The 12,614-nt window shown below is 43.5% G+C and overlaps 1 protein-coding gene across 1 annotated transcript in view; it reads left to right on the plus strand.

The window, feature by feature from the left end:
* LOC141133284 (intercellular adhesion molecule 5-like) overlaps positions 1-441 on the plus strand; it is an 82,046-nt gene extending 81,605 nt beyond the window's left edge. The window contains exon 7 of the mRNA XM_073622558.1: positions 222-441. Within this exon, the coding sequence (XP_073478659.1) occupies positions 222-316 (95 nt within the window). The 3' untranslated portion in view covers positions 317-441. The remainder of the gene's footprint in view (positions 1-221) is intronic.
* Positions 442-12,614: the final 12,173 nt, after the last annotated feature.

Genomic DNA, 12,614 nt, shown 5'->3' on the forward strand with positions numbered 1-12,614 from the left:
TACAACATACACATTTCAGGAATATGAAATGTTAGGTTAACAAACATTATTAGTGACAAACTGAACTGCATTTACAGTATAAGTGTGCCTTATGTTGTGATATTGTGTGGAAAAAGGTGCCTTTCTTCACACGCTAATGCACAGCTGTTGATTCGCCCTTAGGGAATATAGCATATGTTGAATGACCTGACATTTCACTTTCTTTCTCCTTTCAATTACAGAATCAAAGGGCAACAGAGGAGAGCGACAAGAGCCTGTAACAGCCACCATCTTGGCCACAATGATCTCCACAATTCTATTTTATTATTTGTATTAAAAGATCTTCACATCATCACAAACATTTCCAATAAACCATGAAAAAAAACCCCATCTCTTTATACCCAATAACATTGTTCTCAGTCAATAAGCCTCTACATGGAATAAACTATTCTATAAAACATATTCAGGGTGATTATTCATTTTTAAGGTATACAAATGAAATGCAATAAAGACATTTTCGTGTATCCTGATCTTACCAAAAGACCAGGGGGGCATAGGGTTCCCTGACCCGTTTAAATATTACTACATGTTCCATTTAACCAAAGCCCAAGACTGGACCAAGCATTTTTCAGAGAAGGAGTGGGTAGGGGTGGAACAGGCCCTGTCACTCTTTCCACTTCCAACTTTGTTGTGGCAGACTTCTCCCCTGCCGGTGACCCTGAAATCCCACCCTTTGTCAGTAGTAGCTAAGACGGGTTGCATCACAACGGTCCCTCACACCCCCTCACCTTTGTCACCAGTTATTGGTGCCCAGGAGTTTCCTTGCAGTCTGTTGGGGAGGAGGTTTAGGGAATTTCTCCTGATCAACAGGTAAAGATTCCAAGATTTTCTTCTTGAGGGTCGATGGTGCACTATTGAGGAAATTCAAGCAATGCTGTCGCCCCCTCTAGACAGGTGGCGAGCAACACAGATTAGACACTTTCTCATCTCCTTGCATTTTGTGCCCTCCTCTAAGTTACTCTGTGTCTGCTTTTGAGAGGCTCTACCTAGATCCTGCTCTTCTCCGTCATCGCCTGTCATTAATGTATGTGATGCTGATTGAACCCCAGGACGACCTCCCTATCTACGGAAGTGGGAAAGCGACCTGAGTCGGACCTTCCCAAAAGAACATATTTTGTATTTTGCACACTGCTCCTCAATTGCGAGTAGGTTCCAGGAGGTGGGTTTTAAGGTCCTTATCCGCTGGTATAGAGTACCCACGCTCTTACATAAGATTTACTCTTTAGTTCCTTCCACCTGCTGGAGATGTCAACAACCTGACGGTTCACTACTACACATATTTTGGACATGCTCCCTTGTCTGCCCCTTCTGGGATGCTATTCGGCAACTGGTTTTTAGACTGACTGACATTTCACTTGCAGATGATCGAGTGCAGTGCTTACTTCAACTTACTCCGATTTCGAGGCGTCAGTATAAGAAGTACCCCTTGAGCCACCTTCTTAATGCCGTAAAATATGTATACCGCAAAAATGGAAATGCTCAGAACCACCTTCAATCGGTCAGTGGATAGCTGTGGTGAATGAAATTAACCAGATGGAACATCAGATTATAACAACTTTGTGGCGCCCTCAGTGGAACAACTGTAACTGTGCATGTGTCCTTAACCATTTGCTTTACCAATACCCCCCTTCTTTTTTCTCAACTCCTCCCCCTCCGATCCCCTCCCCTAAGTCTTCATTCTCATTTTCCATCTGTCTCTATTGAGCCTGCTCTGGTTCTTTTACTGCTTACTCTTCTTGCCTTCTTGTCTTCCTACTTCTGAGATGTAATGTTTTCTTCATCATATTGGAAAATTTGTTTGTGTACACCTGATTCGGGGCGATATTAGTGTTTTACACTGTTGCATCTTAATTCAGTTTAATGTAGGGGAGTTGTTGCTATATTGACATCATCCTATTCGCTATGTTCCTAATAGATGTTGCTACTTTCTTATGTGTAACAGCCTATTCTTACTGTACAATATTCCATTGCTGGATATGTTTTGCCCTGTCTGGTGCACACAATAAAATAAAAAGACATTTTCATGTGTTGTAGTAAACTCAAACAGAGGAGAAAAGGGGATGGAGTTCTGTAGTCCTATCCTAGGGTCAAAAATGCTTCTTCTTCATAGATACAGTGCAGTGAATGAGCGTTGTCACCCTGGGACTGGAAATGCGTTACTCACCAGATGAAAATAAAAAGCCTGAAAATAGAAAACTAATATAGTCACCACATCTAAGAACTAGTAAGTAGGGATGGGCGAACGGTTCGGCTCGAGCATAAGTTCGGGCCGAACTTTGGTTGTTCGGATGTTCTGCGAACACCGAACAATATGCGGTGTTCAGGGCAAATTCGAAAGCCGCCGGAACACCGTTAAAGTATATAGGACACTAACATGAAAAATCAAAAGTGCTAATTTTAAAGGCTTATATGAAAGTTATTGTCATAAAAAGTGTTTGGGGACCCGGGTTCTGCCCCAGGGGACATGGATCAATGAATTTTTTTTATTTTAAACGGCTGTTTTTTCAGGAGCAGTGATTTTATTAATGCTTAAAGTAAAACAATAAAAATGAAATATTCCTTTAAATATTGTGCCTAGGGGATGTCTATAGTATGCCTGTAAAGTGGCGCATTTTTCCCGTGTTTAGAACAGTACCACAGCAAAATGACGTTTCCGAAGGAAAAATTGTCACTTAAAACTGATAGCGGCTGTAATGAATTGTCGGGTCTCGGCAATATTGATAAAACTCTTTGAAAAAAAGAGCATGGAATCCCCCCCGGTCCATTACCAGGCCCTTTGGGTCTGGTATGAATAGTAAGGGGAACCCCAAACCAAAATGAAAAAAAAAATTGCGTGGGGGTCCCCCTAAAATTCATACCAAGCCCTTCAGGTCTTATATGGAGGTTAAGGGGAACCCTGCGCCAAATTTTAAAACAAAATGGCGTAGGGGTCCCCCCCAAAATCCATACCAGACCCTTGTGTTATCTTTGATTAATATTTAAATTTGTTTGATGATCTGAAACATTAAAGTGTGACAAACGTGCAATGAAAACAATGAAAAACCAGGAAGGGGGCCAACACTTTTTCACACAACTGTATTTATTGGTGGTCTAAAAAAAAAAATTAAAATGTATGAGTATGAAATATTAACCACTTGCTTACTGGGCATTTAAACCCCACTCCTGCCCAGACCAGCGCTGTCACTCTTTGAATGACAATTGCGCGGTCATACAACACTGTACCCAAATTAAATTTTTATCAATTTTTTCCACACAAATAGAGCTTTTTTTAGTGGTATATAATCACCACTGAGGTATTTATTTTTTGCTAAACAAACAAAAAATACGGAAAATTTTGAAAAAAAAATCATGTTTTATAGTTTGTTATAAAATTTTGCAAACAGGTAATTTTTCTCCTTCATTGATATGCTCTGATGAGGCGACACTGGTGGGCACTGATAGGCTGCACTGGTGGGCACTGATAGGTGTTACTGATAGGTACCACTGATAGATGGCACTGATGGGCACTGATAGGTGGCACTGACTGGCACTGGTAGGTGACACTGGTGGGTGCTGGTAGGTGACACTGAAGGGCAGCACTGTTGATGAGGCACTGATTGGTGATAGGTGGCACTGTGGGCACTGATGGGTGGCAGTGTGGGCACTGGTAGGTGGCGCTGGTGGGCACTGGTAGGCAGGACACTGTTGTGCACTGGTAGGTGGCACTAGCAGGTGGCACAGGTGGGCACAGATGAGCTGGCGGCTGCTCCCCTTGATCGGGACCGATGTGCCTCTGACAGCCGCCGGTGATTGGCTTTTTTTTTACCGGCTCTATTTACATCACATGATCAGCTGTCATTGGCTGACAGCTGATCACATGGTAAGGGATTGGGATCGACCCCTTACTCTGATCTGTGATCCAGCTAGTCTCATAGACTCGCTGATCACAAAGCGCACTGCATGCGCCCTGGGGGGGGGGTCGCGCAGGCCGCTCGAGCGCGGGAGGATGTCTATTGATGCCCTCCCGGCAAAGTAGGTCCGCGCTGTAGCCGTCATTCGGCTATAGTGCGGATCTGAAGTGGTTAAATGTAAATATTTTGGAATATTTAAAGGAAAAGTACAGCCAAACAAGCTTTTTTTCAGGAGCAGTGATTTTATTAATGCTTAAAGTAAAACAATAAAAATGAAATATTCCTTTAAATATTGTGCCTAGGGGATGTCTATAGTATGCCTGTAAAGTGGCGCATTTTTCCCGTGTTTAGAACAGTACCACAGCAAAATGACGTTTCCGAAGGAAAAATTGTCACTTAAAACTGATAGCGGCTGTAATGAATTGTCGGGTCTCGGCAATATTGATAAAACTCTTTGAAAAAAAGAGCATGGAATCCCCCCCGGTCCATTACCAGGCCCTTTGGGTCTGGTATGAATAGTAAGGGGAACCCCAAACCAAAATGAAAAAAAAAATTGCGTGGGGGTCCCCCTAAAATTCATACCAAGCCCTTCAGGTCTTATATGGAGGTTAAGGGGAACCCTGCGCCAAATTTTAAAACAAAATGGCGTAGGGGTCCCCCCCAAAATCCATACCAGACCCTTGTGTTATCTTTGATTAATATTTAAATTTGTTTGATGATCTGAAACATTAAAGTGTGACAAACGTGCAATGAAAACAATGAAAAACCAGGAAGGGGGCCAACACTTTTTCACACAACTGTATTTATTGGTGGTCTAAAAAAAAAAATTAAAATGTATGAGTATGAAATATTAACCACTTGCTTACTGGGCATTTAAACCCCACTCCTGCCCAGACCAGCGCTGTCACTCTTTGAATGACAATTGCGCGGTCATACAACACTGTACCCAAATTAAATTTTTATCAATTTTTTCCACACAAATAGAGCTTTTTTTAGTGGTATATAATCACCACTGAGGTATTTATTTTTTGCTAAACAAACAAAAAATACGGAAAATTTTGAAAAAAAAATCATGTTTTATAGTTTGTTATAAAATTTTGCAAACAGGTAATTTTTCTCCTTCATTGATATGCTCTGATGAGGCGACACTGGTGGGCACTGATAGGCTGCACTGGTGGGCACTGATAGGTGTTACTGATAGGTACCACTGATAGATGGCACTGATGGGCACTGATAGGTGGCACTGACTGGCACTGGTAGGTGACACTGGTGGGTGCTGGTAGGTGACACTGAAGGGCAGCACTGTTGATGAGGCACTGATTGGTGATAGGTGGCACTGTGGGCACTGATGGGTGGCAGTGTGGGCACTGGTAGGTGGCGCTGGTGGGCACTGGTAGGCAGGACACTGTTGTGCACTGGTAGGTGGCACTAGCAGGTGGCACAGGTGGGCACAGATGAGCTGGCGGCTGCTCCCCTTGATCGGGACCGATGTGCCTCTGACAGCCGCCGGTGATTGGCTTTTTTTTTACCGGCTCTATTTACATCACATGATCAGCTGTCATTGGCTGACAGCTGATCACATGGTAAGGGATTGGGATCGACCCCTTACTCTGATCTGTGATCCAGCTAGTCTCATAGACTCGCTGATCACAAAGCGCACTGCATGCGCCCTGGGGGGGGGGTCGCGCAGGCCGCTCGAGCGCGGGAGGATGTCTATTGATGCCCTCCCGGCAAAGTAGGTCCGCGCTGTAGCCGTCATTCGGCTATAGTGCGGATCTGAAGTGGTTAAATGTAAATATTTTGGAATATTTAAAGGAAAAGTACAGCCAAAGCTTGTTTGGCTGTACTTCTCCTGTGAATCACAGGAGTGCAGTTTGTTCTGTACTCCTGTGACCTGTTTTCAGCTGACAGCGGGTCCTGGAAACTTGACAAACAACAGAGTTTGCAACATTAAATCAATTCTGTATAGCAGTTCACTCTCTGCAGTAGCTCATTCATTACAGTTAAATACTTACCATGATCGTCAGCTCCATCTAGTTGTCATAATGTAGTATTTTCCTGATTCACTCTATTCTTACAAATAAAAAACATTCGGAATGGAAAGAAAATTGCTAGTTAAAGAGAAAGGGCAAGGAATAGCCAGGGGTCAGACTTTAGAGGCACATTGGAGAGAAAATTGCCTAATAGTAATTGTTTTGACCTCCATTAACACAAAACAAGGGTACATACAGTTTCCCCAGGATAAACAGTTCTGCCATTTGTTTTTTTTTTGTTTTTCCAATTCAACCACTTGAGCTCTGGAAGGTTTTACCCCCTTCATGACCAGGCCATTTTTTCCTTTTCAGGACTGCGCTGTTTTAACTGGTAATTGCGCTTTCATGCAATACACAAATAGAGCTTTCTTTTGGTGACATTTGAGCACATCTGGGTTATTTATTTTTGTGATATACATAAAAAAAGAGCAACACTTTTGAAAAAAATATATATATTTTTAACTTTCTGTGACAAAACATATCTAATAAAAAAATAAAATTTCTTCAAAAATTTTGGCCAAAATGTATTCTGCTACATCTTTGATATATAAAAAAAAATTCAATAAGAGTATCCTGATGTTTTTGCGGGAAAGGTATAGTTATAGTGTTTACAAACTATGGCAAATATACTGAATTTTTTTTTGTTTATGTACTACTAATGCTGATGATCAGCGACGTATAATAGGACCATGACATTGGCAATAGGACCATTGCACATGGGCAATCTGACACTAACTGATGCTGGGGGGAAACTGACTAACTGCCACTGACATCACCAGTGACACAAATACAGTACTATTCACTGTCACTGCACTAATGACACTGGCTGGGAAGGGGTTAACATCTAGGGCAATCAAGAGGTTAAATGTGTGACTAACAATGTGTAATGTGTGTAATATGTGCTGCTTTTTACTACAGATCTCTTTGTTTCTTATCCCTGCTTTGCAGAGATAAGAAACAGAGAGATCGCTCCCTCTGTACAGAGCTCTGTGTTGATTGTCAGCACAGAGCTCTAGGCTGTTGTACACAGCTGATCAGCCAGTCCCAGGCCGTGAATCATTGGGCGGGACTTGCTGATGGATGCTTGCTGTGTACAATCACAGCGGGTGTCAGAAGCAGGCAGCGATATGTGGATGCGTCACTTTGCCTGTGTGGGCTGCCCATCCGCAGTACATTGTGGGTGGGCAATCCACAAGTTGTTAAATTAACCCCTTAGTTTACAGTGCAGAAGTCTCCCTCATATAATTTACTCTTTTGGTTGAATGTTCTTAGCCTGTAGTGTTGGGCAATTTTCTCTATTAGTGGAATATTCTTTAAAGGAGAAGTACAGTCAAAGTTTGTTTGGCTGTACTTCTATGGATTCATTTGGCTGTACTTCTCCTATGGATCTCCATTTTCAGCTGACAGAGGGCTGTAGCCCTCTGTCAGCTGACTTTACAGAGCTGGTCCAGTCTTGATCCGTCCACATGCCTGGTACAGCACCCGGCTCAGCCCTCAGGATGAGAGCCTGAGCAGGCCGCTCCCACCCCCTTCACAGCCCAGTGCTCCGGTGAGCGAGGAGGGGGCAGAGCAGAGAGCTGTGACTGACAGTCAGCAGCTCTCTGTTCAGGGAGCTCTGAGAACCGAGCAATTGGTGGTGTTTGATCGCTCTGTTCTCGGTGTTAGAGGTGCCAGGGGACAGATGCAGCATCCACCTAGGCAAGTATGATTCTTATAAAAAAAAAAGAAGTTCCATGCATCTCTTTTAACTTCTCTGCTCAAATGCTCTTAAAGCAGAGTTCAACCCTGATTTTTTTTTTACATTTTCCAGGTTATCCAGGAAGAGGTTGCGATTGGGCTTCATATGCCCACACTCATCATGGCAACGGCCAGAAGAGGATCAGCTAAAGTAAAAAAAAAAAAATATATATATATATATATGATTATTATCCATTAGCATATACACATATAGTTTATGTGTATTATTAATGCAGTGTGAGGGGATGCCTGGAAAAAAAAAAATTGGTGGCCAGAACTCTGCTTTAAGGTTATTTTCTCTTGGATCAAAAGTTAGGGAATGTTGCTTTGGCCCTGCAAAAAGCAACAAAAAGAGACTGGAGGAGTGAAGCCCATGGGGGGAGCTCATGGGACTAGGAATAAGAACGTAAGTTTGACTCGAACATCGGGTGTTCGCCCGCTCGCCGAATACCGAACATTATGGATCGCTTGCGGGAAATTCAAGCGCCCGAGGAATGCCCCATAATGAACGTGAGACCTCACTTGACCTGCATGCTTTGGCCAATCACAGAGCGCTCTGCTGTAAGAGACATGATTGACCGAAGGCATCATGGCTCAGGGGGGCTAAGTCCATGCCCTACACTATGTAAGGCTGCTTACACAGCAGCCATACATAGGTTTATGAATGAAAGCAGAAAATTATATTTGTAAAGGAAAAAATGTAATTTAAAACTGCTCGCAGCTGTGATGTATTGCCGAATCCCGACAATATAAATCAAAATCATTGAAAAAAACATTTCCTCCCATTCCATTGCCAGGCCTTTTGGGTCTGGTATGGATATTAAGGGGAACCCAGCGCCAAAATAAAAAACAAAAATTGAGTGGGTGTACCCCCCAAAATCCATACCAGGCCCTTCAGGTCGGGTATGGATTTTAAGGGAAACCCTGCTCCAAAATGTTTTTTAAAAAATGGCGTGGGAGCCCCCCAAAATCCACACCAGGCCCTTCAGGTCTGATGTGGATTTTAAGGGGAACCCCACGCTAATTTATTTTTTAAAAATGGCGTACCCCCCAAAATCCATACCAGACCCTTATCCGAGAATGCAACCTGGCAGGCCGCAGGTTGATGGGGACTCTTCCCCACAACCCTTGCCCAGTGGTTGTGGGGGTCTGCGGGCAGGGGGGCTTATCGGAATCTGGAAGCCCCCTTTAACAAAGGGACCCTCAGGTCCCAGCCCCACCATGTGAATGGGTATGGGGTACATTGTACACATTCACCAAAAAAAGTGTTAAAATGGTAAAAAAGACAGGAGACAGTTTGGGACAAGTCCTTTATTTTTTAAAAAAAAAGTGTCCTGAGATGTAACTTCATCTTCGATGACCGAGAAAAAAAAAACAGAAAAACTCTGCATCAATGGGAGGCATCCCGCGACTGCAGGCTTTTTGCAATGACAGCTGTTATATACCCGAGGGTGGGGCCACACGGTGACTTAAATGGATCACCCCGCCCCCCCGACGTTACATGATGTCACATGATGTCAGATGCCCTCAACTATATAACAGATGTCACTGCAAAAACCCTGCAGTCGCGGGACGCCTCAGATGGAGGTGGAGTTTTTCAGTTTTTTTGGGGGGGGTTTTCTTGGGTCATCTGCGCTGTCATCGAAGATGAAGTTACATCGCGGGACACTTTTTAAAAAAAATTTAATAAAGGACTTGTCCAAAACTGTCTGCTGTCATTTTTAACATTTTGCAATTTTTTTGGTGAATGTGTAGGGGTACAATGTACCCGATACACATTCACATAGGGGGGGCTGGGATCTGGGGGACCCCTTGTTAAAGGGGGCTTCCAGATTCCGATAAGCCCCCTGCCCGTAGACTCCCACAACCACCGGGCAAGGGTTGTGGGGAAGAGGCCCTTGTCCCCATCAACATAGGGATAAGGTGTTTTGGGAGAACTGGTATGGATTTTGGGGGGACCCCCACGCCATTTTTTTTATTTTGGCATGGGGTTCCCCTTAAAATCTATACCAGACCTAAAGGCTCTGGTATGGATTTTGGGGGGGACCCCCACGCCATATATTTTTTATTTTGGCGCAGGGTTTCCCTTAATATTCATACCAGACCTGGAGGGCCTGGTATGGATTTTGGGGGGACCCCCACGCAATTTTTTTATTTTGGTGTGGGGTACCCCTTAATATTCATACCAGACCCAAAGGGCCTGGTAATGGACTGGGGGGGACCCATGCAATTTTTTTCAATGATTTTTATCTATATTGCCAGGATCTGACAATACATTACAGCCGCAGTTTTGAATGACATTTTTTCCTTTAGAAATGTAATTTTCCTGCAGGACTGTTAGAAACGATGCACTACTTTACAGGCATACTAAGGACATCCCCCCCCCCCCGGTCACGATTATTAAAATCACTGCTCCTGATAAATCGACCATTTTTAAAACTTTTTTTTGCATTGATACATGTCCCCTGGGGCAGGACCCGGGTCCCCAAACACTTTTTATGGCAATAACTTGCATATAAGCCTTTAAAATGAGCACTTTTGATTTTTCATGTTTGTGGCCCATAGACTTTAACAGGGTTTGCGTGTTCGCACAAATATTTTGCCTATTTACATGTTCTGGTGCGAACTGAACCGGGGGATGTTCGGCTCATCCCTACATGGGACCATGGAGTAAGGTGGGTATAACTAGTCTTATATCTTGAATATACAGAGGGGGTGGGCACCCAAGTTTCATTTGCCTGGAGCTCAGTTTTAAATCAGGAGTTTTCTTACATTCTCATGTTATTGATGCTACAGAAACTGTTAACATTAAAAAGTATTTACTATAAATAACTTATAAAACAACATCAGGAAACACTTCCACTTTCTCATGGCTCATTTTCATTTTTCAAGAAACGAAACAAAGTTTATATCTTGCTCTAAAGGGTTATAGCTGTAGTGTAGCCCAGACAGTCTACACAGTGCTGTGAGTCATTGTCAATAAATGCCCTTTAAGGCAAGACCAGGCTTGGTAGACTTAGTTCATAAATACAGACATCTACTGTGCATATTGGTTATTCCCCGTATTTATGTAGACTATTGGTTAGCTATAACTTATTAAGCTGCTTTCAGGCGTTTTAGCGCTAGAAATAGCCTCTAACGCCTGAAAACCGCTTCCTATTCATTTCAGTGTGACTTTTCACACTCGGGCGGTGCGCTTGTGGGATGTTCTGAAAAGTCCTGCAAGCAGCATCTTTGGGGCTGTTTGGGAGCGGTGTATACGCCGCTCGCAAAACGCCCTGCCAATTGAAATGAATAGGCAACCTGCAAAGCGCTTCGGCAGCACCGCAACACGGGCACATTTAACCCTTTCTTCAGTCACTAACGGGGGCTAAAAGTGCACCGCTAGCGGCTGGGAAGGGCCACTAAAATTACAGTAAAGCGCCGCTAAAACTAACAGCACTTTACTGCTAACGGGGATCGGCTACAGTGTGAAATTAGCCTTATACCTTATAAGGGGGGGAGGGCTATGGCTGACAGCAGAGGCATAACTGGAACCTTCAGGGCCTCGGTGCAAAAAAACATAAAGGGCCCCCTGACCCGTAGCTGGGCCCCCACCCTCCCTTTGTGACCCTGGTAGTTCTGCCACTGGTGTCATTCGTTTTTTTTTTTAATTTGTTTATGTTTTACAATTTTATATTTTATTATTTTAGTATACAATTTTTATTGTATTATTCCTGTTTATTCATAAACTGAAGCATAGTAAACATAGTTTGCTATGCCTGAGTTATGAATGAACATGTACTGATCACTGACTCTATTCATTAAGACAAGGAAAGGGCAGATAAATGACACATTTACCGGCCCCTTCCCCGCTCTCCATCTTGACAAGTCCCCTGCAGCTGCCACCCTCAGAAGGGAGGGGGGAACCCAGCAATGCTGTGGGGGATGACCGAGGGGGTGGGAGAGTACACAAAAGCCTGATCACAGCAGGAGCAGAATAGAAGAGGAGGCGGGGCTGCATTTAGATGAACCAATCACCCTCCATTTTCCTCCAGCAGCTACTGAAAGGCTACAGGAGGAAAATGGAGGGGATCAGCTCCTCTATATGCCGCCCCCACTGCCCCTCCTATCCAGGTGTATAGGGGTCCTTACTGGCCCCCAGGATCATAGGGGCCTGGTCGCAATTGCAACCCTTGTACGCACGCCCCTTGCTGACTATCATCATGCATCTAAAGTGCTGCAGACACCTGTCCTTAAAAATTTACACTGAGGTGCACATGGGCATCTTAGTATACATTCCAGCATGGCACCTGTTTGCCGGGATCACTAAACTGCGCATGCATGGCAGTGATGTGATCCCACACAGCCAATCAAGATGGCCAGGGACTGGCACCCCAAAAAAAAAAAGCCAGGGGCAGAAGAACCTGGCGAGGGAACTTGCAGGTGTCAGACCATTGAAGCAGATGTAAGTATTGTGGTCTTTAATTATGTTTACCTCTGTGTTGTCTACACAGTAAAAGCCATGCTGGAAGTGTGATTATACTATCAATTATCATTCCTGGCCTGCACAAGTGATGAGAAACCCCCCTCCCCCTTGAGAGATATAAAATATAAAGGACTGAAAGGAATTCATTTAATTTTGCAGAAAGCATAACTTGCAAAAAATCAAATGTAGCTTTCTTGTAGTTGGGCAACATTGGGGCAATGTGTACAGAAAACGGACAAATCTCATTTCCTGCTCATGTGATCTTGCTGCTGTTATCAGCGTTTTTTTTTCTTATATTGCAACATTATAACTGCTTATCTGATTTTAGCAGGTGGACCCAATTATCAGTTTAATTTATTTTTTTTTCCAATTTGTGGCATTAGCTAAATTGGCTGCCGCACAATCTACAGATCTAAAATCTACGATTACGTTATTTTAAAAGTCTTT

This window comes from Aquarana catesbeiana, linkage group LG03 (assembly GCF_042186555.1).
Source record: "Aquarana catesbeiana isolate 2022-GZ linkage group LG03, ASM4218655v1, whole genome shotgun sequence".
Lineage (NCBI taxonomy): Eukaryota > Metazoa > Chordata > Amphibia > Anura > Ranidae > Aquarana > Aquarana catesbeiana.